The 21,289-nt window shown below is 62.3% G+C and overlaps 1 protein-coding gene across 1 annotated transcript; it reads right to left on the bottom strand.

The window, feature by feature from the left end:
- Positions 1-7,806: 7,806 nt before the first annotated feature.
- ZNF316 (zinc finger protein 316) lies at positions 7,807-17,246 on the bottom strand (the record flags this gene model as incomplete). Its single annotated transcript, XM_081092805.1, has 6 exons — positions 17,218-17,246; positions 14,428-14,818; positions 14,044-14,156; positions 13,123-13,249; positions 12,538-12,651; positions 7,807-10,103 (listed from the first exon to the last, which is right to left on the bottom strand). The coding sequence occupies exons 2-6, from the start codon at positions 14,789-14,791 to the stop codon at positions 7,807-7,809; spliced, it is 3,015 nt and encodes a 1,004-aa protein (XP_080948931.1). The 5' UTR covers positions 14,792-14,818; positions 17,218-17,246.
- Between the last annotated feature and the right edge of the window lie 4,043 nt (positions 17,247-21,289).

The raw sequence follows: 21,289 nt of genomic DNA, 5'->3' as shown, positions 1-21,289 counted from the left end.
TGGAATGGGACATCTGAAAAGGTCTGAACCATTCAGGCCATCGTGGAAGAGACCCAGGCAGAGTTAGTGAGAAAGCAATGTGGCTGGGTCGGACATTGAACTGAAGACAGTCCAGACAATGTGAGTACTTGCTTTGTGAACGCAGAGACCTCATGAGTGGCGTGAGCAGATTAGGAATCCTGAGGGGTTTTCCAGGCCTGAGCAAGAGGCCACCCCTTCCTGACACGTGGAGGTGAGATTCTCCCATTTTTAAAATCGTCCTAGGGTTAGTGAAGCATTGGTTCAATTGTTGCTCCCATGGCCTCTCAAATAGGCAAAATGAAGACATGGGCCACATTCTACCTGAGACAACGGTCGCCCTCTTTATTCCATTTCACTGTGCCTGGCTGGGCCATCCAGGCAAGCTCCCGAAAGGACGATGTTCCTAGGCCACCTGCTTGCAGACAATGGCCAGCTTTATACAATGCCTCCAATTAAACAGCAAGGAAATACTTTTTTAAAAAAGAGCCTCACTTTTTATTTATTTTTTAAAATATATTTTGTTGATATTTTACAGAGAGGAAGGGAGGATAGAGAGTTAGAAACATCAATGAGAGATAAACATTGATCAGCTGCCTCCTGCACACCTCCCACTGGGGATGTGCCCACAACCCAGGTACATGCCCTTGACCGGAATCGAACCTGGGACCTTTCCGTCCGCAGGCCAACGCTCTATCCACTGAGCCAAAACGGTTAGGGCAAGGAAATACATTTTTAAATCATATTGCTTTTTTCTTCTCATCACAGCGATATCTACATCACAAATAAATTGCTTTGCTTTCCTTGAATTTGAAGTCTTATGACTCCTGCCAAATCGAGGAACTAGCACAGGCTGCTGACTTATTTCCATAGCCCAACTCTGAGATGCCACTGAAGTAAGAGCAGGTCACGGGCCACAGGACTAGTCTGAATGGGAGCCAGCTCTGCAGGAAGAATGACGTGGCTCCTCCCGGGAGGTATTGGCAGCCAGAGGCTGTCGGGCAGCTGAAGAAAACTTGGAATAGTTTCCTACACTGTACACATTCTCGCCCTCCATGGTGCCTTCATGAGACAGTTGAGCATCAACCTATGAACCAGTAGGTCAGGGTTCAATTCCCGGTTGTAGCACATGCCCAGGTTGTGGGCTCAATCCCCAGTGTGGGGTGAGCAGGAGGCAGCCAAATCAGTGATTCTCTCCGATCACTGATGCTATCTATCTTTCCCTCTCTCTTCCTCTGAAATCAATAAAAATGTATCTTTTTTTAAAAAGACACTATCATCACAGTAAAATGCAACCCTCAGCACGACAGAAAATACTTTCAAGTAATTTGGTGGCTGTAGGACCACATGACCTACACAAATGACAGGATCACATGACCTACACAGACCAAAGCTACTCACTCTTCATTTACCTGGAAATAGGCTTTTAATGAAACTCCACTTTTCCATCTTCACATCTGAACACACTTAATAACATAGACAAAAGCCATGAAGTCCACTGGAAAATAAGGGATAAAGAAAAGAAACTCACCTGGGATTTGCTCATTTTTTGTTGTTCTTGGAAGAGTGTGGAAACCTGGGAAGGCATTCCTGGAAACTGGAAGAGGAGGAAAGAGGAACGGAATGAGAGCTGGCTGGCCCAGCAGCACCTCCACTGTCCTAAAAACCTCCACACGCCAGATGGTAACCTTCAACCCTGGAGGAGGAGAGGGTAACACCCGTGCCTTTCTAACTCCTTAAATCTGCGATGTTCACTCCTTTAATTACCTGTCTCCCTCTCACTAACACAGAAACATTAAAACAGAAGTATCTCAAAAGACGAAATAGGACACCTTAATTAAAACTGGTATTGAGGGGCGGGGGGGGGGGGGGGGACCCTACAAGGTCTATTTTGTACATCCGAGAATCCTCATAAGGCTTTCGAAAAGGGGAGAGGTGCTTAAACACAGGCCTTTAAAAACAAAACACAACCGTTTCTTCCACCTGAAACCTGTATAATTTTGTTAACCAGGTCACCCCAATAAATTCAATAAAAAGGAAAAGATAAGAGTCCCTTCCCCACCAAAAAAAAAAATCCTGTTTCATCTCATTTAAAGGGATGTTTCTCCAAAGGGCCTTTTAGGAGGAATTTGTTTCCATGTGACTGTGTGGCCAGAACCAAGGCAGGAATTGGGAACTCTGACTTCTCCCGTTCGCTTATTGATCCTAGATGAGCCATTTCTCCTTTTACATTTTTTTTTTTTTTGCCTTCAGTCAAATGACACAATCGATAACCCTGCAAACCCTCCCTGAACTGCTCTTGACCCGTAAGATGAAAGCCAGAGTAGCCCATCCCCAGATGCGGGCATGCTGCCTGGACGGGGGTAGGAAGCTGCCCGGATTCTGCACAGCATTCGTGGAGAATGAAGGGGGAGGAGGTGCCATTTGGGGGTGGGTGGGAGTTGAAGGCAAAGGCACCCGCGCCACGGAGTCCGCCAGCACCCCGACAATGCGAGCGATTTCTCCCGGCCCATCCCTAGCGACCGCCAGTGCCCGCGGCCTCCTCCCCGCTGCAGGGGGCGCGCAGCCTCTGACGCTCTGACGGGCCTCAGGTCGGAGGCTGCAGAGGGGGCGGGGTTCTTCGCGGTTATTGTCCGGCCCTGACGCCCCTTCCTTCCGGCCTCGGTGGAGCTGCTGGGCCCCAGCAGAGCCTGGAGGACAAGCTCGCTTTAGCCGGAACCTCCACGGGGCCCGGAACCCCCCGGCGGCACTCCTACGCGCGCCAAGCAGGAGCTGGGACGAAGGCGGGGGCACGGCGGATGCGCGCCCGACAGCTCAGGTGCCGGGTCTCCCTAACCGCGGGCAGCTCTGCAGGCCGCGCTCGACGGTGCAGCACCGTCCACGGCGCTCGGAACCTCCAGGAGCCTCGGGGCTGGGACCGCCGCCCGCATGCGGCGCACACACTTCCGGCGCGGACTGCGGCCTCGGGCTCGGACCCACCCCGAGGACCGCGCCGACGGCAGCGCCGGGCTCCGGACGCGGTGTCCGCGCAGGGCGTACAGCCGGGCTCACCTCCACTGCCTCGTCCGCGGGGCCCGGGGTCTTCGCTCGCGCCCCTACTCTGTGGACACGGCCCCCACGGCCTCCGGACGCCCGACGGTAGGCGGGAGCCCGCCGGATACCGCCCAGGAGCGACGCGCGCCTGCGCACAGAGCTCACGCAGCGCTGGTCCCACGGGAGGCTCCGCCCACACGCGGGGCGGGGCCTGCGCGGAAGCCTTCCCGACCCCCCACCCCCACTTCTCCCCTCCTCCCCGACGTCATCGCACCGTGGGCTCCTAAGCGGACTCTGGCCCTGGGATGGGGGCCTCCCTCTCGCCGCCAAGCGAGGGAGAGACTGGGTCATAGAGATGAGATGTAACCAAGTGAGCGCAGCCACGCAATTTTTTACAACATGAAGGAGAAATAAAGGAGGAGGCAAAATGTAAGCTGCCATGCATGAAAACTGGAAGGCGGTCCAAATGCACATCAACGAAAACAAAAAGAGCATTTGGAGCACGTTCTCCCAGGGATGGCTGCGCTGAACCGGGAGGTCGCATCTTTCTGACGTTTTTACCAAAGATACTTCTATTGATTTCAGAGAGGAAGGGAGAGAGAAAAATCAATGAGAGAGAATCATTGATTGGCTGCCTCCTGCACGCCCTCTACCGGGGATGGAGCCGTGAAGCCTGCAACCCAGGCAAATGCCCAACCGTGACTTCCTGGCTCATGGGTCGAAGCTCAACCATCGAGCCACACCGGCTGGGCTGCCATGAAGAAAAAAGAAAAAAGGATCAGGAGGAGCCAGAGAACAGGCCTGGGACAAATGGGCAAAATAGTTATTTCTATGTAAGGTAAATTTCACCTCCATGTTAAAAAAGGAAGAAGAATCTGTTTGGTGTTCCCAATTTCCTAGAAATGCCTTTAGAAGTACATAAATCTGCCCAGCCTGCGTGGTTCAGTGGTTGTGCATCGACCTATGAACCAGGAGGTCATGGTTTGATTCCCGGTTGGGGCACATGCTTGAGTTTCAGGCTCCAGCCCCAGTAGGGGGCGTGCAGGAGGCAGCCTGTCAATGATTCTCTCTCATCATTAATGTTTCTATCTCTCCCTCTCCCTTCCTCTCTGAAATCAATAAAAATATATTTATAAAAATAGAGAAATGCAAGCCATTCACCTCTCTGCGAAATGGACAAGATGAAAACAACTGTTGATGTCCTGTGTTGGTGAGGCCACGGACCAAAAGCACTTCCTCACTGCACTGGAGAATATGCTATTGGACTGGAGTTAGCCTTTCTTGGTGGCATGGAGTTATAGCCAAAAATGTAAATATGCATGCCCTTTGACCCAGAATCATGAACAGTTATATTAAAAATCTGTATGACTGCACAAAGATATATGTGCAAGAACCCACATTCAGCCCTCGCTGGTTTGGCTCAGTGGATGGAGCGTCGGCCTGAGGACCCAAGGGTCCAGGGTTTGATTCTGGTCAAGAGCACGTATCTTGGTTACAGGCTCCTCCCCAGCTCAGGCCCTGGTCCGGGCTCCTTCAAGAGGCAACTAATCAATGTGTTTCTCTCACATCGTTTCTGTCTTTCCCTCTCTTCCACTCTCCCTGAAAATCAATGGAAAAATATCCTCAGGTGAGGATTCACACACACACAGAATCCACATTGCAGCATTGTTCATAATAGTGAGACGTTGGAAACTACCAAATCCCCATTGACATCAATTGTGATACGTGCATGGAATGAAATGCTGTGATGGTGCAGTTAAAATGAGTGAGGTAGCTGTCAGGGCGGAAAGAATGTCATATATATATTATGTGATAAAATCAAGTTGCAAGAAAATATATCAAGTATGTTCATAGTTTTAAAACATTTCCACGGACATGGAAGCAATGTGCACCCACGCGCCCTGCAGAAGCCACGGCCCCTAGTGGCTGTTTGTGGTATGACTCTTTAGGGCACGAAAAGTGTACTTAACGCATTTTTGTACTCTTGGAATTCTTACAACTAGCGTGCATTTTGTAAACAGGAAAAAAAATTAAGTAATGAACGATCATAAAGCTTTATTTAATAAATATAACCAAAAATTTCAAAATGCTTTATTCCATATATAGCCAATAAAAGAAAGGAAAGAAGGGACAGAGGAAATGTGTGAGATGATGTGGGTCCGGAGAAAGGGAGGAGGTTGGGGGAATGTGACTGGTGAGAACAGGAAAGTAACGAGTGTAGGTGGAGGCAAGAGGGGTGCTCAGGAGCTCTGACTCTCGCAGTGCCACCTCTCATGGGTCACCTCTCACGGGCATCCATCCCTCCTTGGCAATGATGGGAGATGCTCAACTGGCATTCTCGGAATGAATCAGGACTCCAGAAACTCGGAAGTCCTCTCTCAACCAGGAAGGCTGCCTTTTTGTCTATGACCAACAAGACTGAAGCCCCCCCGGCCCTCCCCACTAAGATAAAAACAAAAACCAAGAACTTGGCTGGCCAATGGCGAGCTCCAGCGGGGAATACTTTCTTTCTGAACAGACTATTTAAGATCCTCAAGGCTGTCCTCTGGACTAGTCTTTTTCATTAAATCTGAAATCCTGGTTCTGTTCTGATGCCCCCAAATCACATTTGAAAACAGTTTACTACACAGTCATATTTCCAAATCCATGGGGAGGATGGGAGGGTCAGACCTGGTCTGGGGGACACCATGTGCTGCGAAGTCAATAAATCAGTTCAAAGGTAGGTGCTTAGGGCCCTGGGGGAGGCACAGAGCAGGGGACCCTGGATGGCGCTGGGGCCTCTGAGGAGGGGTCTGTGACTCAGGCACGTTTCTGGACCACCAGGAGGGGGCCCATGGGAAGGCTGGCCCAAACGACCCTAAACGCAATACTGTCCCCATATAGCTGAGTGTATTACAGGACTCTGTGGCAGTTGGGGACTCCCAGCAACACGTGGTGGACACAGGCAGCAGGGTCAGAGCTCACCGGGGCTGGCTCCTCATGGACCAATCCTGGTTTCCTGAAAGAAAAACTCCTAGAAAATGTTTGCGGAAACCGCATGGGCCTGAGGCCTCTCAGAGCCTCCCCAAGGGCAGCCAGGAGCGGCAACAACACGGAATTCAGTCAGAAAGCTTGTTTCTCGTCTTTATTAAAGCTCGGTCCTCCTGCCCATGGCCCGGAGGGCAGAAGCAGCTGGGGCCAGACCCCAGCCACGTGGGGCCAGCCCAAGGTGCCGTGGCCCTTTCTGAGGCCCCTTTCCCACAGGGAGGAGAGGCCAGGGGCCAGCACCCTGCCCTCCTTACCACCGCCCCCACCCAACCCGGCTAATTCATACCACCGCCACCCAGGCCTCTCCCCACCCACTGACTACTGGGCCTCCTACTCGCAGCCCCGCAGCTTGGCTGCTGGCTCCCAGGCCACGTCTACACTAAAACAGAAGGAACTAGGTCTAAAAAGGAATGCAGTTGCGACAAAATCTGTTTTCTGGTCCCACTCGGACAGGCCAGAGGCGCTAAGGATGGGAGGGGTCTTACACGAGCTGTGCCTCAGCTGGCTGCCCAGAGGTCCTAACCGCCTGCTGGAGTGCAGGGTGCCGGCCAGGTGTGGGCCTTGCATAGTTGGCGGCTGGGTTTGCTGTTGAGCCAAGGGTTTGTGCCTACGCCCCCCGAGGTGGCCACCACTGTGCAGACTGCCTGCTCTGCGAGCAGAAACCATCTGCTTCCCCCGTGGAGTCAGGAGAAGCGGGGTTAGAGGGACCTGCAGGTGTCTTGGGCCCTGATGGTGGGTGTTGGAATGATCTTGGCACCGACCTCAGTCACGTGACACTGGTTATTACATCTAAGTGAGCCCCGGGCTGGGCCTCGTGTGCCACTGACCCCAGGAGAGATGGCAGTCGGAGGGGTGAAGGCTGGGGCCGAGGCCCCGGATCTCTGAGTGAGCCGCCTCAGGGCCGGAGGTGAGCACCAAGGACTCAGAGGAAGGCGGAGAGTGAAGCGACCGGCGGGACTAGCACCTGGCCCACCTTGGTGCTCCAGTGGGGCACGGATGGCGGGTGACCCCAAGAATAAGGCTTTAAACTCTCCGGGCCTGCGGACACCTGGGGCCCGCCCACCCCGGGGCCACAGATTAGGGTTCTGGCTTCCCTCCTCCCCGGTTCTTTGGGCCGTGGAGATAGAAATAAATCAACTTTCTCAGCTGCAGCTCCACCCTAGGGCGGGGGGGTGGGGGGGGCAGTGGTGTAGGAACGTGGTCCTTCGGAACCGGAACCGCACAGCTTCCCCGAGGGCAGCCTTAACTCCTGTTGGTACTTGAGTGTAGAAGGTCCCTAAGCCTCTCGCTGAGGGCGGAGGATGGCAGCAAACCTATGGAGCAGCCCCGCTTGGCCTCCCCGCCGCCCGCCCCCTGACAAAGGGCTTCCCCTCTCGCTGTAAGGCCCGGTTACAGACGCCTCGGCCACCTGTTCTGAGGCCCCAAGTCAGACCCCCAGTGAAATAAATACATGGCCTGGCACCCTACCCCCGGCTTCACGGCACCGACTGGGGATGGTGCCATCTTGGTCCGGGTGGCCGCCCGCCCTCGCCTCCTCCGTGTGCGCCCCCACAAGCCGGGCTGTTGGGCAGGAGGGCGGGCCGAGGCCAGGCCGGGGCTGAGGGTAGGCACCGCACTAGGACTGGGCCCTCAGCCCGGAGGCCAGAGGAGGGGCTGGCGCAGCAGCCGGCACCCTGGCTGCCGGGAGGGCTGGTGGCCTCGCCGGCTGCGCCACCTTCGGCCTCGGCCTCAGAGGACGCCCTCCCGGTAGGCGCCCGAGGGCGCCACGAACGGCGCGGGCTCGGAGCTGAAGCTGGTCCCGCCCGCGAACTCCAGCAGGGTGCTGCCCCGCTCGCCCGGGGGGGCCGCGCCGGCTCCCGGCGGCCCCTTGGCGGGCGCCTCGGCCGGGGGCGCCGGGGCGGCGGCGGGGCCGGGCGCGCCCGCGTTGCGGTGCGTCTTCATGTGCGTGAGCAGGTGCGAGCTCTGCGAGAAGCGGCGGCCGCAGCTGGCGCAGGCGTAGGGCCGCTCGCCCGTGTGCGTGCGCTGGTGCGTGACCAGCACGGAGCGCTGCGAGAAGCGCTTGCCGCACTCGGGGCACGGGAAGGGCCGCTCGCCCGTGTGGCCGCGCCGGTGCTTGGCCAGGTTGGAGCGCTGCGCGAAGCCGCGGCCGCAGTCGGCGCAGCGGAAGGGCTTCTCGCCCGTGTGCGTGCGCCGGTGCCGCTTGAAGTCCGAGCTGTGGCCGAAGCCCTTGCCGCAGTCCGGGCAGCGGTGCGGCTTCTCCTCCGCGTGCGCCCACTGGTGCCGCGTCAGCGCCGCGCTCTGCCCGAAGCGGCGGCCGCACTCCCCGCACGCGTAGGGCCGCTCGCCCGTGTGCGCGCGCCCGTGGGCGGTCAGGTGGGCCCGCCGGCTGAAGCCCGCGCCGCACACGCCGCACACGAAGGGCTTCTCGCCGGTGTGGCCGCGCACGTGCGCCGCCAGGTGCGAGCCACGGGCGAAGCGGGCGCCGCACTCGGGGCACGGGAAGGGCCGCTCGCCCGTGTGCGTGCGCCGGTGGCGCGCCAGGTGCGAGCCGTACACGAAGCTCTTGCCGCAGTCGGCGCAGCGGTGCGGCCGCTCGCCCGCGTGGTAGCGCTGGTGCTTGGCCAGGGCGGCGCGGCGCCCGAACGTCTTGCCGCAGTCCGAGCAGATCCACGGGCTCTCCTCCTCGGGCAGCGCCGCGGGCGCCGGCTCGGCCAGCAGCCCCCCGGCGCCCGGCCCGAACGCCCGCAGCCCCGCGCCGCCGCCCCCGGGCCCGCTGCCCGCGCGGAAAGGGTCGCTGGCCAGCCCGGCGCCCTCCACCAGGGAGAGCCGGGCCCCCAGGGGTCCGGGCAGGGGGCGCCCCTCGGCCGGCAGCCGCTCCCGGAAGTCCGGGAGGCCCAGGACCGGGAAGCCGTCCGGGTGGAGCCAGGACTTGGGATGAACGGGGAAGTGGAAGCCGAGCGGGTGCGAGGAGGAGCCCGCGCCCGCGCCCAGGCCGTTGCCCACCTCCAGGAAGCGCCGGCCCGGCTTGGGGTCCTCCTGGCCCTGGGGGGCGGGCGCCGCCGCCTCCTCTCTCGCCTCTGCCTTGGCCTCTGCGTCCGCCTCACCGGCACCAGGTCCCTCGGGCCCCGCCTCGGCCTCCTCAGGCCCCGCGGCCAACACGGCGTCGCCGGGCTCCCGCCGGGGGCCGTCGCCACTGGGCTCGGAGCAGCCGCCGCCGCGCCGGTGGCGCTGGAAGTCCGCGCGGAGGCGGAAGGCCTGGCCGCAGTCGGGGCAGCAGTGCGGCCGGTCGGCCGTGTGCACCGCCTGGTGGCGCGCGAGCGCCGAGCTCTGGCTGAAGCTGCGGCCGCAGTGCGGGCACGGGTAGGGCCGCTCGCCCGTGTGCGTGCGCTGGTGCGTGACCAGGTAGGAGCGGCGCCCGAAGCCCGCGCCGCAGAAGGCGCAGCGGTAGGGCCGCTCGCCCGTGTGGATGCGCCGGTGCGTGACCAGGTGCGACTTGTAGACGAAGCGCTTGCCGCAGTCCGGGCACGGGAAGGGCTTCTCGCCCGTGTGCGTGCGCTGGTGGATGGCCAGGTGCGAGCGGTACACGAAGCCCTTGCCGCACTCGTCGCAGCCGAAGGGCTTGACGGCCGCGTGGTAGCGCTGGTGCTTGGCCAGGCGGGACCGGTGCGGGAACACTTTGCCGCACACGTCGCACGTGGTCTCGGGCCGCCCGGCCTGGTCAGCCACTTGGCCTGGGAACGCCCAAGGTGCCAGCAGGTTCACGCCCGGCTCCTGGCCAGGCAGGAAGGGCTTCACCTCCGACCCCTCGGCCAGGGCCCCGAGGCCCCCGGGGTCGAGCCCCCAGCCCTCCGAGGTCTGCCCCGAATCCGAGTCGTCAGGGCCCCACGTCCCGGGCACGTCCCCCACACCATAGGCCGCCGACCACAGCCCGGGGGGCTCGCTCTCCTCCTCGGCCACCTCTGCCAGGAAGTCCTCCTCGTCCTCCTCCTCGTGGTCCTCCATGTCGTCGGTCCAGAACCAGGCACCTGCGGGGAACAGGGGAGGCAGGCGTGCTGGGAGGAGCCGGGCCAGGGGCCCTGCGGGCTTTGCTCGTCGCTCCTCCCTCTCTGGGCTCCTCTCCACCAGCCTGAGGTTGGCCAGCAACCAGGGGCCCTCCTTGCCCCCCAGCAGAACCAGGAAAGCCTGGCCCGGGCCAGGGGATCTGGGGCTCTCTGCAGGCACCCCAGGAGGCTCTACCAACGGTGCGGGCACAGCCCCAGCTTCCCTGTGAAGCCGTCCCCAGCTTGGCTTTTTCTAAGTGGCTGTGCCTTTGGGAAATGGTCCTTCGTCGGTGGAGACTGAGCTGCAAGCCACTTCCCGTCAGGAAGGGCAAGGAGTCCCAAGTTCCTGCTGTCCTGCCCCCTCGGTGCAGAGTATAGACTGGGGCCAGGTGCTAGGGCTTCCTGGCGTACAGTGGGAGTGCCGGTCGCCTGCACACTGGAGGGAGCTGTATTTATGGAGCAAGCACCCTCACACCGGGAACAGAGGAAGCCCCGCCCCATGCTGTCTCTGTTCACTTCATGCTGTGTCCACCAGCCTGCACCCTGCTGTAGCCGCCTGCGTGGGAGAGTCTGGCCAGAACCCAAACCTTAGATGTGCCCCAACTTGTCAAGAGGAATAAATTTATGTTCTGCAAGGTTACATCTAGAAACACAGAAACCGCTGGACTAGACCAGTCAGCATCTGTCCTGCCCAGACCCGGCAGTCCTCAACGGGGTCGGCTGCACGGAAATAGGGGGGTGGGGGGAGGGGCAGCTTAGCAGACAGGCTGCAGTTAACGCATCCTGCAGAGAGACCCCAGCATTTAACACTGTGCTTGGATCCCACACCTCAGACTCCGCGGATGGCTGGGGCTGGGGGTGAGGGGTGGGGGAGCATCCCAGGCTCCAAGCTGGGTTCACCGGCACATGGTGCTCCACCCCAGGACTCTCCTGGAACCACGGAAAATGGGGTCCAAATAGATCCTGTGACGAGAGACTGGCCAATGCCAGCCCGTGACCCCTTCACCTCCAGGCGGCTTTTCTGAGATTGCCTGTACACGGGACACACGTCCCTCTAAGACCAGTGGTTCTCAACCTTCCTAAAGCCGCGACCCTTTAATACAGTTCCTCATGTTGTGGTGACCGCCAACCATAAAATTATTGTCGTGGCTACTTCATAACTGTAATGTTGCTATTGTTATGAATCGTCATGTAAATATCTGATATGCAGGATGTATTTAGGCGACCCCTGTGAAAGGGTCGTTCGACCCCCAAAGGGGTCGCGACCTACAGGTTGAGGAACGCTGCTCTAAGACCCTCTGGGACAATCGGCTATCCCAGTCTCATTCTGGAGGCGGCAGCGATGTGTCCGGCTGGCCAGACCTCCTGATTCTGAAGTCGGGACAGATCCCAGGAGGGTCCCAGGAATGGGCTCCTGGGCAGACGGCCCACCTGCCACCCAGTGGAACGCGAGGCCCGAGGCTGAGCCCACCGCAGTCAGTGTCCGCGGTGCTGCTGTCCCACACGCCGTCTGAGCACAAAGCACGGAGAAAACTCTCTGGAGAACACGCTGTCTGTGCTGTTCTGTATTTTTTTATTTTAAAACACGTCTGTGAGTCTATTCAGGCACATGACTGGCATGAGACATCAGTGACCCTCACTAGACTGGGGTCACTCCAGCCCAAAGCCCAGTGCGCCTCCTGTGCAAGGCCTTCCCGAACCTTCCGAAACACTGAGACGCACAGGCCTCCGCGAGACACCGCACAGAACCCACCGTCCGCCGTCCTCAGAGGAAACTACAGATTTAGTTCACATTCTTTATTCTCCAGACGAGTGAGGTGAGGCCCAGACAGATGGGGGGACAGAGCCAGAGCCAGGTTCCAGGCCCCCAGAGACCTCTGCCCCCTGAGCTTCCCGTAAGAACCTCTCCAAGTCTCCCCGGAGGCCCAGGGCTGCCCGCCCGCCTGGCCAGAGGCCTGCCCCTGGGCTTCCCGGGGAGAGGGGGGAGCTCAGAGGGACCCACTGTTCAGAGATGCCGAACGGATGGAGAAGCCTGAGGAACGGCTTGGGCAGTGCCAGGACCCACAGTCCACTCTGCACCTGTAGCCCCTCTGAGCCGGTCACTTAACAACCGGCCCTCATTTGCAAACAAAACCAGACAAGAAATACCCAGAGACTCCAAGGCCAGGACAGGGTCACTTGTAAAGCCGCCTAAAAGGAAACGAGGTTCTCTAGGGACCTCCCAGCCCTCGCCTCTCCGCAGACTGAGGCCGAGAGAAGCCAGCCCACGAGGCAGGTCAGCCCGTGTGGCCGCCCCGGCTCTGCAAAGCCCACCCACAGCTCAGACCACCAGCACCAGGCCAAGGTGAAGGCCAAAGTCGGGCAAAGCTCCGAGAAGCGGTGTTGGCAGAAACCCCACAAGACTCTGTCTCACGCTCACCTGTATAGACGCCAGTGACAATGTCTCCCTCCTCAGGACGGGGGCTGTCTGGGACCCAAGGTTCCTCTCCTTGTTCCAGCCGGAAGATCAGATCCGGCTTGGGGATGGGGTACCCTGGCATGGAGAAAAGCAGACAGGCTGTGGCTGTGCCTGAGGCCGCCCTCACACCATACAACACTGTCCCCTCCAGTCCTCAGTTCCTCTCTCCTCCATCCTCCGAAGACCACCGCCCCCCGCCCTGCCCCTCTGGAAAATCCCACACTCCCCTCTTTCAAGCTTTGCCCGATACCCTGGCTCTCCTGCCAAGCCCCTCCACACACCTGCGGGGTGCCCACCCCTCTCCTCCATCACCCCTTGAGACCTGGCATCTCCAGAACATGTCCACTTGGCTCATGGCACTACTGGGCAATACTGGGACCCCCATAACCCCACCCACCCATCCAGAAGCAGGGTTGTCCATGGGGACCCCCTGGGCGGTGGGCTGGCACCAGCACCCCCTTCTCCAAGACCTCGCGGCTCCAGACAGCTAAGCCCCTGGCAGCCCTCGCACTGGACTGCCTCCTGGGGACAGAAGGCCCTGCTTACCCAGGGACACCAGGATGCCGTAGTTCTCCTGCATGACTTCCTTGTAGAGGTCCCGCTGCGCAGCAGCCAGCCTTTCCCACTCCTCCAGGGAGAAGTACACAGCCACGTCCTCAAAGGTCACCAGCCCCTGGGGAACAAAGCGCCCGGTCACTGCTCCAGGCGGCCCCGGTGAAGGGCAGGCCCCCAGGGGAGAGTGAAGATGACCGCAACAGGATGCCCGTGGCCCTGAGACAGAGAACCCAGCGGACAGAGCCCAAGCCCGTCACCGGCAGGCCTACGGAGCCCGACAGCACGGGGCTTCCTGGCCCGGCCATGGCCCTTCGAGGCAGGGACCCCATTCCCATCCAGAGAGGAGGGCCCGGGCTCACAGGGTGAACCCCCAGCGCGCATGGGGCAGGGCCAGGATTCACACGGAGGCCAGGGGACGCCGAAGCCCAGGCCTCACGACTGTGCTGTGTGGCCGCCTCGTCCCCTCCTACTTCACTGTTTGCCTCAAGCCAGTGGTCACGTCAGCAACGCGAGGGCCCGCACCTGGGTGGACAGGTGGCCCCAGCTGAACCGACTGTGGGCACAGGAGCCTGATCTGACCGGCTCCGCAGGAAATCAGAGCCCGGACAAGTGACGGGCACTCCGGGGAAGGGGCACAGCCTGACCTGGGAGAGGAGCTGCACAGCGCAGGTGAGTGGGCGGCGGGCAGTGCGACCAGGACATTCCAAAGGCCTGGGAAGGGCCGGCCCAGGGGAGTGGAACCGCATCCCGCGGGGCTCAGGATGCCTGGCACTTCCTGCAGCCATGTCCCAGCTCGGGCTGGGCTTGGCCGAGGGCCACAGTGCCCCTGCCACAGGGGCTCCAGGCAGCAGGTGCCAAGCCCCCAAGGAAACCCTGCCTGGTTACTGAGCTCTGAAGGAGAGGGCAGCTCACCTGCGACCCGGCTGTCAGGAAATCCCCCTCCTCGTTCTCCTCCTCCTCCTCCTCCTCCTCTTCCTCCAGATCCTCCTCCCTAAGCACAGCTGGAACCCGGGAGGCCTGCAGAGCTGGGGGGAGAAGTCTCCTAGGGGCCACTGCCTTTAGCAGGGGCCTCGCCACCCTGGCCACCTCTGCCCATCCAGCAAGAGGGGCAGGAGCTCCTAGCTGCACCCCATTTCAAAGCCTGGGCCCTGGCATCCCAGCAGCAGCTGCAGCTCCAGCTCCAGCCTAAAAGGCCACAGAGCTCTGCTGGCCGGCCGGCCCCCGCTCCTACCTGCCCCCCCCCGCCCCCCCCCGCCTTCCCTCCTTCCCTCCCAAGGGCCAGCTCCCTTCTCTCACCCTTTTTCTGCAGAACTGGGGACCTGGCACCACCACGGCTCAGGCGCGCCTGGGTCCCCAACGCTGGACTCCGCTCCTCTGCCACCACCTCCACGTCCTGGTCCTCCTGCAACTCCACCGCCACCTGCTCCACCGGCCATCCTCGCCCTGCCCACGACCCGGTGGCCTCCGACTCCTCCACCACCTCCACCATGCCCTTGTCTTCCTCTTCTTCCACCTCGATCTCCTCCTCCTCCAGCTCCTCCGCCTCTTCCCCCTTCTCCTCTTCCTCCTCTTCCTCCTGCTCAGGATTGCATTCCGACCCGTCCTCCGCCCGCTCTGGCTGGGCAGCCGGAGAGCCCGGCGCCGTGTGCAGGGCTGCCATCTTCTCAGGAGGACGCCTCAGCGCGGCCTGAAACACAGACGGGCGGTGAGGAGCCGGCCCCGCGCGGGGGAGGGAGGCAGGCGCTGTTCCCCCACCGCACAGCAATGGCCAGAGACAGGTGGACTCCACGCAGCTCCTCCCAGGGCCCAGGCCCAGGCCGGGCTCACTAGCACCCAGGCGCCACCTGTCCCGGCCCTCACGCTCTTCCCGTGGCCTCCAACCCCATTCTGGCCTCAGGATCACTGAGCCCAAGGTCACAGGAGAAGAGCTACACCCAGGAGGCCCCCAGCCTCCGGCCTCTCCCAGAGCCACCTCCGCTCCACAGCCCTCTGGGGTGAAGGGGCCTGAATGTAGAAGCGTGAGCTGGTGGCCCCGCAGCCACCTCCGGGAGGCCAGCCCTGCCCAGCGCCCGGGGCAGTGAGAATGCCAGCGGGTTTCCCAACTGCCACCCACCTCCGGCTCAGAGGAGGGCTCTTCTCACCCAGACCTCAGGCTGCACATTCAGGCTGAGCCCGGACACCATGCCAAGATGCCAAGCCCGACAGAGCTGCCTCCTGCCCCGCCCCGCCCGGAGCTGCCTCCCACAGCCACAGCCGGGCCAGTGTCCAGGGCCTCGCACTCAGAGAGCTCCAGGCCCTGGGACACACCGACCCCACGCTCGCCTGCCTCAGCACCTGGGCGCAAGCCAGCCCCTCTCCCTGGAGCCCCTCCCCCCCTTCCTGGCTCAGGCGCCCGAGGCAGCCCCCGGGCCGTCCCACACGGTGCCCTGGCCTTTCCCGCGGCACCCATGTTTTTACACTCTGCTCACTGCCCGTCTCCCGGGACAGTCACCCCTAAGAGGGCAGACGTTCCCTCTGCTCGCCACTGAACGCCCCACGCCAGACACAGAGAGAGAGAGAGGCTCAAACGTTTACCGAAGACATGACTCTGAGGTCTAGTCAACGTGGTGAACGTGAAACTTTAAAAACTCGGTGTTTTGAACGTGAAACTTTAAAAACTCGGTGTTTTGGCCGCACTGTCCCCTTCTAGACCTGACGGGCCGCTGGCGAGGGTCCCACCCAGAGGTTCGGCCCGAAGCCCCGTCTCCCGAGAAGCGACCAGAGAAGGGGAAGGACTAGCAGCGCGGAGGTCGGAGGTCACCCTGCAGGTGGGACCGGGCCCAGCACAGCCCGACACCCATATGCCCCGACCCAGCACCCAGCACAGAACGGTTCTGGAAAATGGACCTCGGTACCTGGAGCACTGCGTTCACTCGGCGCCCCCAAGGCCGGGCGTGTGCTGGGCACGCTCCGCAAACCTGCCCTCTCGCCTTCCTCTCTGCCAGCGGCCAGCCACCGACTCCCGCTGCTCACTCCCCACGTCCAGCGCCAGGGCCGCAGCCACAGAGGGTCCGGGAAGCAGCAGCATCAACACAAACCCATCACCCCGGCCTGACTCCGCGGGAGCCCTGCACCCCAGGATACGGTGCTGCAAACTATTAGAACTGGGGTGACAAAATGCCCTCCATGGGGAGCAGGGAGGACACCCCAGGACAGAGAGAAGTGGCCGAGATCGAAACCGTGAGAAATGCTGCACAGAAGTGGAAAGAGACCCAGAGGAGGGGAGCGTGGGTGCCCGGATCCCGGCCTCTGGGCGCCTTCCAGGTTCTCTCTCCTCCAGGGAAGCCTTCCTTCCCCACGACCAGGTGCTCACTGCCTGGCCACGGGTGTGGGTGCCCTGCTCTCCTGGGTTCGGGGGTGCAGGTGTATCCACGGACCCGCCGGGTCCCTCACCACGCAGGCCACTCCCCCGACCTGCCCGCACTTGTTGAAACAAACAACTGCCAAGGCCTCCTGCACACCTCCCCGCCCGCCCATCGGGTCCCCCAGGCCAGCCCCTCTCCCGCCTCTGCGGCCACAGCGGGCAGCGCAGACCCCATCCCACCCGGCCTGGCTGCCCGCGGGCCTCCATTTGCAGACCAGGCTCTAAGCGGCTCCGGGTCAGGCCAAGCCCCTCCAGCCTCCCGGGGCTCAGGGGTCTGGTCCTCCCACCGGCCATGGCGGTGACAGCGCCTCCCAGATGGGTGTGTCCCGGGGTGGCCACAGCCCCACCCCCGCCCCGCGCGGCGGCGATCACCCCCGGGAGTCGTGCGTGTCCCCCCAGCCCGCCCCCTCCGCGCTGCCTCCCCACAGGCCCTGGGGTCGGAGCCGCCCCAGCGCGCAGGCCCGAGCGGGGGGCGCAGGTCCCAGCGGCGTGGGCGCGGCCCCCCAAAGCCCCCGGCGCGCCCTCCCACCCGCCAGGCGCAGGCCCAGGTCCGGGGGCCCCGGCGCCACGGCCTCCCGCCGCCGCCCGGACCGGCGTGGAGGGGCGGCCCGGCCCCGCTCGGCCCCCGCTCGGCCCCCGCCCGGCCCCCGCGCACCTGCCCCGCCGCCCCGCCGCCCACTCACCGCGCGCGCCGGGCGCCGAGCCGCCGCCGGACGCCGGGCCTGCGCGCCCCGCGCTACACAAAGTGACGGCCCGGGAGCTGCGCGGCGGCGGCGCGTGGGCACCGGAAGTGCCGCCGTCGGCCCCGCCCCGCCCGCGCCCACGGGGGGGAACTTCCGGTCACGCGGGGTCGAGCGCGGCTCCCGGAGGGGGCGTGAGTGGAGCGAGAGGAAGCGCCGCGGCCACGGCGCTCAGCCCGGACCCGCGGGGAGCTCGCGAGCACCGCGACCGCGCACCGCCCCCCGCGGTCCCGCGCGGACCCTGCAGACTCCCTCGAGACCCCCGCCCCCCGCAGACCCTGGAGGGAGCCCCCGCCTGTCCTGTGACCCCGCACCCGAGGCCACGACCCACCCCTGGGGACCCACCCTGCCGGAGCCTGCAGCTCAGAGCGCACCCCTCCCCGAGCTCACTCCACCAGGACCGGGAGCCCGCTGGATGCCCGGCCCCCAGGCCACGCAGGCGGGGCACCCCCCAGGACCGGGCTGTGGAGGCGTCCCTCGCAGCCCGGCCCCCGGGGCTCAGGACGGGACTGCTGGGGGGGCCTGAATGGAGGAGGAAGGTTACTCAGGGGCCGGGCAGCTGGACAAATGCAAGAAGGGCCTCGGGCAGAGGGGGGCCCTTGGTCAGCACCACGGGGAGGGCCCGCCTGGGGGAGGGGCGGGGCGGAAGGGGGCGGGAGGGGGACTCCGGCTGTCCGTCCACCGCAGCCTCTCCAAACCTGTCCCATCCCCCGGAGGCAGCTGAGGGCTGGGGGGTGGGGGGGGTGCGCTCTGGCACCCACAGAGGGGGCCTCCCGCCCGGCCACAGCGCCAGCGGGAGTGGCGTGGGCCCCCTTCCCAGCGCGTCCTTCTGTCTTCTGTAGTGGCCCCAACGTGGGACTCTGCGGGGCAGGCTCGCTCCAGAGCCTCAGCTCCGGCTGTGAGCTCAGGCCCACACAGGGCTGGACTGCTCCGAGGGGTGCAGCCGCCCACAAAGCCTCGACCTCCCCAACCCAGAGCACCAGCCTGCCCTCCGACCCCATCTCTCTCCTCACGATGATTGGCTCCGGCTGCTTTAAACGTCTTAAAATGAATAACTAACACTTAAAAGTGGGGGGGTCTCGTAGGAAATGATTGAAAAATCCTAAATTCTGCCAACACAGAGCCCCCGGGGCAGGGCATGGTCAGAGGCCTGCGGAGTGACAGCCTACCCTCCCGCCTCCCACCGGGCCCACTTCCGGGTGCCACCCTGCCTGGCCCTGTGGGTCTCTAGCCCTCACGGAGCACCCCATCCAGGTCTGGGGGAGGCGATCCTGAAAGGGACAGGGTCAAGTGGGGTCGCGAGTGGGGAATTTCACTTTTTTGAGGCTAAAATAACCACAGACATGAAAGCTCCCGTCCAGTGGCTCGGCCTCATTTCCACCGAGCAGAGGGCGGCCTTGCCCACTGTGCTCCCTGGCACACCTGGCTCCTGACGTCACCAGTGGGGTGGGGAGGGACACGCCTAACTGCCCTGGGACACGCTGGCCGAGGTGGACTGGGAGTCCTCCACGTGGCTGCCTCGCTCCGTGTCCTGGCTGGCCAAGCTGTGGGGACTCTGCCTGCCACAGGCAGGAGGAAGGAGAGGCCCCTGGGGGCCGTGGGGAGGGGCCCCTCAGGGAGAGGAAACGAGGGGCAGTGGGGGGACCAGGGCAGCAGCCTCGGTGTCAGACTCTGAAGAGGGGCCGCCAGCTGAGGGACCTCCCAGAGGTGGCCCGTGGAGTAGGGAGAGGCGTCAGACTTCACCCCCTTGAACCCTGGTCTTGGGTTGGGTATCAGGGGGGACAGACCAAGAGGAAGTCCAAGGAGATGCGGGGTGACCCAGGTCCCTGCCTGACAGGGTGGAGGGCTCTGAGGCAGGAGTAGAGATGTTAGCTCTTTGTTTCATCTGCCCCCTACGCCCCCCCCCGCCCCGTTAGGTCTTTGCCTGGCTCTGGGCCCTGCGGCGCTCTCCCTCCACATTGCCAGTGGATTCAGCTAAGGCCCCCGCTGGTGGGATGCGATGGGCGGACAGGGCTGGGGTGTCCCTGCCCGTCACAGCCCACCAGCGGCCCATCTCCACGCCTGCAGCTCTCGGGCTGACATCCTCTCTGCCCCAGAACCTTCTGGTCCGGGTGCATCTCGGGGCTCCGCTCCTGGCCCCGGGGCCCACACTGCTCCCGTTAGCTCTCCTACATTCAGGTCCTCTCCCCCGCACCACCCGGGGATGGAGGCTGGCAGCTGGGCCCCGTGGCCCACTAGGCCCTAAGAGACCGTGCCGAGGCTGGGAGGACCTGCTGGGGGCAGAGGGCTGTGGATTGAGGCAGGAAGGAGGATGGGGGGATGTCCCAGGGCAGTGGGGGTAGGGAGGTTAGCACAGTGGGGACCGGCAATTGCAAAATGGAGAAGGCCTGCAGGGCTCACCGCATTCCCAGGACAGCCCGTGGGACCAAACACAGGAGTCCAGGCTCAGCCAAGGCGCCAAGCCCACCCACAGGACACACAGGCCACTGAGGGCTCTCAGAACACAATGACAGTCGTGCGGGCAGTGACAAGAGCCCCTGGATACAAGTAGAAACGAAAGCAAAGGGGTTTCTGTGTTGGGAATAATTGGGAATCGAGAAGGGTCTGATGCGTTTTTATTGATTTCAGAGAGAAAGGGAGAGGGAAAGAGAAAGAAATATCAGTGATAAGAGAGAATCATGGATCGGCTGCCCCTGCACTCCCCGAACTAGGAATGGAGACCGCAACCCGGGCATGTGTCCTGACCGGGAATTGAACTGTGACCTCTTGGTTCATAGGTCGATGCTCCACCACTGAGCAACACCGGCTGGGCTGGTGCCACTCTTTGGCACAATGGGCTGGGGGCGAGATATGCCTGTCCTGCCAATTGCCTGCCTCTTCGAGGGGCAGCTGATGAGCTGAAGACAGGAGCATAGAGGAGGGGCCCAGCCCACTGAGGCCTCTGCCAACACGAGGTGCCGTCTGCCCTCCACCCAGCTGCTCACAAAAGGGGAGCAGACTGGCAGTGTAGCCCCGGGGCAAGGCCTGCCCAGGGCCTGTGTACCCCAAAAGGGAAGGAAGCAGCAAGAACAAGAACAGACCCACACTGGACGCTGCCACTTGGCCCCACCAGCATCTGACCTGTTAGCAGCTCTCTTCCCTGGTAGGGGGCTGGCAGTGGACTGGGCCCGGGCAGGGCGGGCAGCAGCATCCAGGCCACAGAGTCAGCCGCAGCTCCAGCTCCTCCTGTAAGGCTGCAAGGCAACACCTGGGCTGGGCTGGGGCGGGGGGACCAGTGAGGCACACACTGAGAGCCATGGGCCAGGGGCTGAGGGAAGCAGAGGTGAGGTGACATTTCAGCCCGGTCTGAGAGAGCTGGAGCCTGGCATGCAGTGGGGCGGGGAGGCCTGGCCTGGGCAGGAGCCTAGAGGAGGGGTGTTTGGGGCAAGTCTGAGGGGCCAGGCCTTCCCATGGCCAGAACCTCACACCTCGGCAGGGATCCATTGTCAACAATCAGCCACCAAAGGCATCAGGCAGGGCGTTGGGTCGTGATTTCCCAAGATGGCCAGGGTCCAGGTAGATGGCAGGGAGCTGTCCAAGGGCTGCAAGGTGACTCAGCTGGAAAGTGACAGGGTTTCGAGATGACCAATTGTCACTGTTCAGGCTGCTGTAACACATATAGCTTAGACTGGGTGACTGGAACAACAAACTTTTCTCTCTCGTGGCTCTGGAGTCTGGGGAGCCCCAGGCCAAGGTGCAGGCAGGTTGGGTGCCTGGTGAGGACCACGTCCTGGTTCCTTTGTGGTGGGAAGGACAGGTGCTTTCATGAGGGCACTAATCCCGTTCAGGAGGGCCCCACCCTCGTGGCTTAATCACCTTCCACAGGCCCCGCCTCCTAATGCAGTCACCTTGAGGGTCAGGATTTCAACATACAAATGTGAGGTAGACAGAGACAGTCTGTAACACAAGGTGACAGAGTGAAGCTGGGGACATGGGAACTGTTTGGGGGAACCTGACCAACCCTGGTTCTGTGAAC

The sequence above is a fragment of the Myotis nattereri genome (genome assembly GCF_964212035.1).
Source record: "Myotis nattereri genome assembly, chromosome: 5".
Taxonomy (NCBI): Eukaryota; Metazoa; Chordata; class Mammalia; order Chiroptera; family Vespertilionidae; genus Myotis; species Myotis nattereri.
The sequence above is the reverse complement of the archived record's forward strand: the minus strand, read 5'-3'. Positions and strand labels throughout refer to the sequence as shown.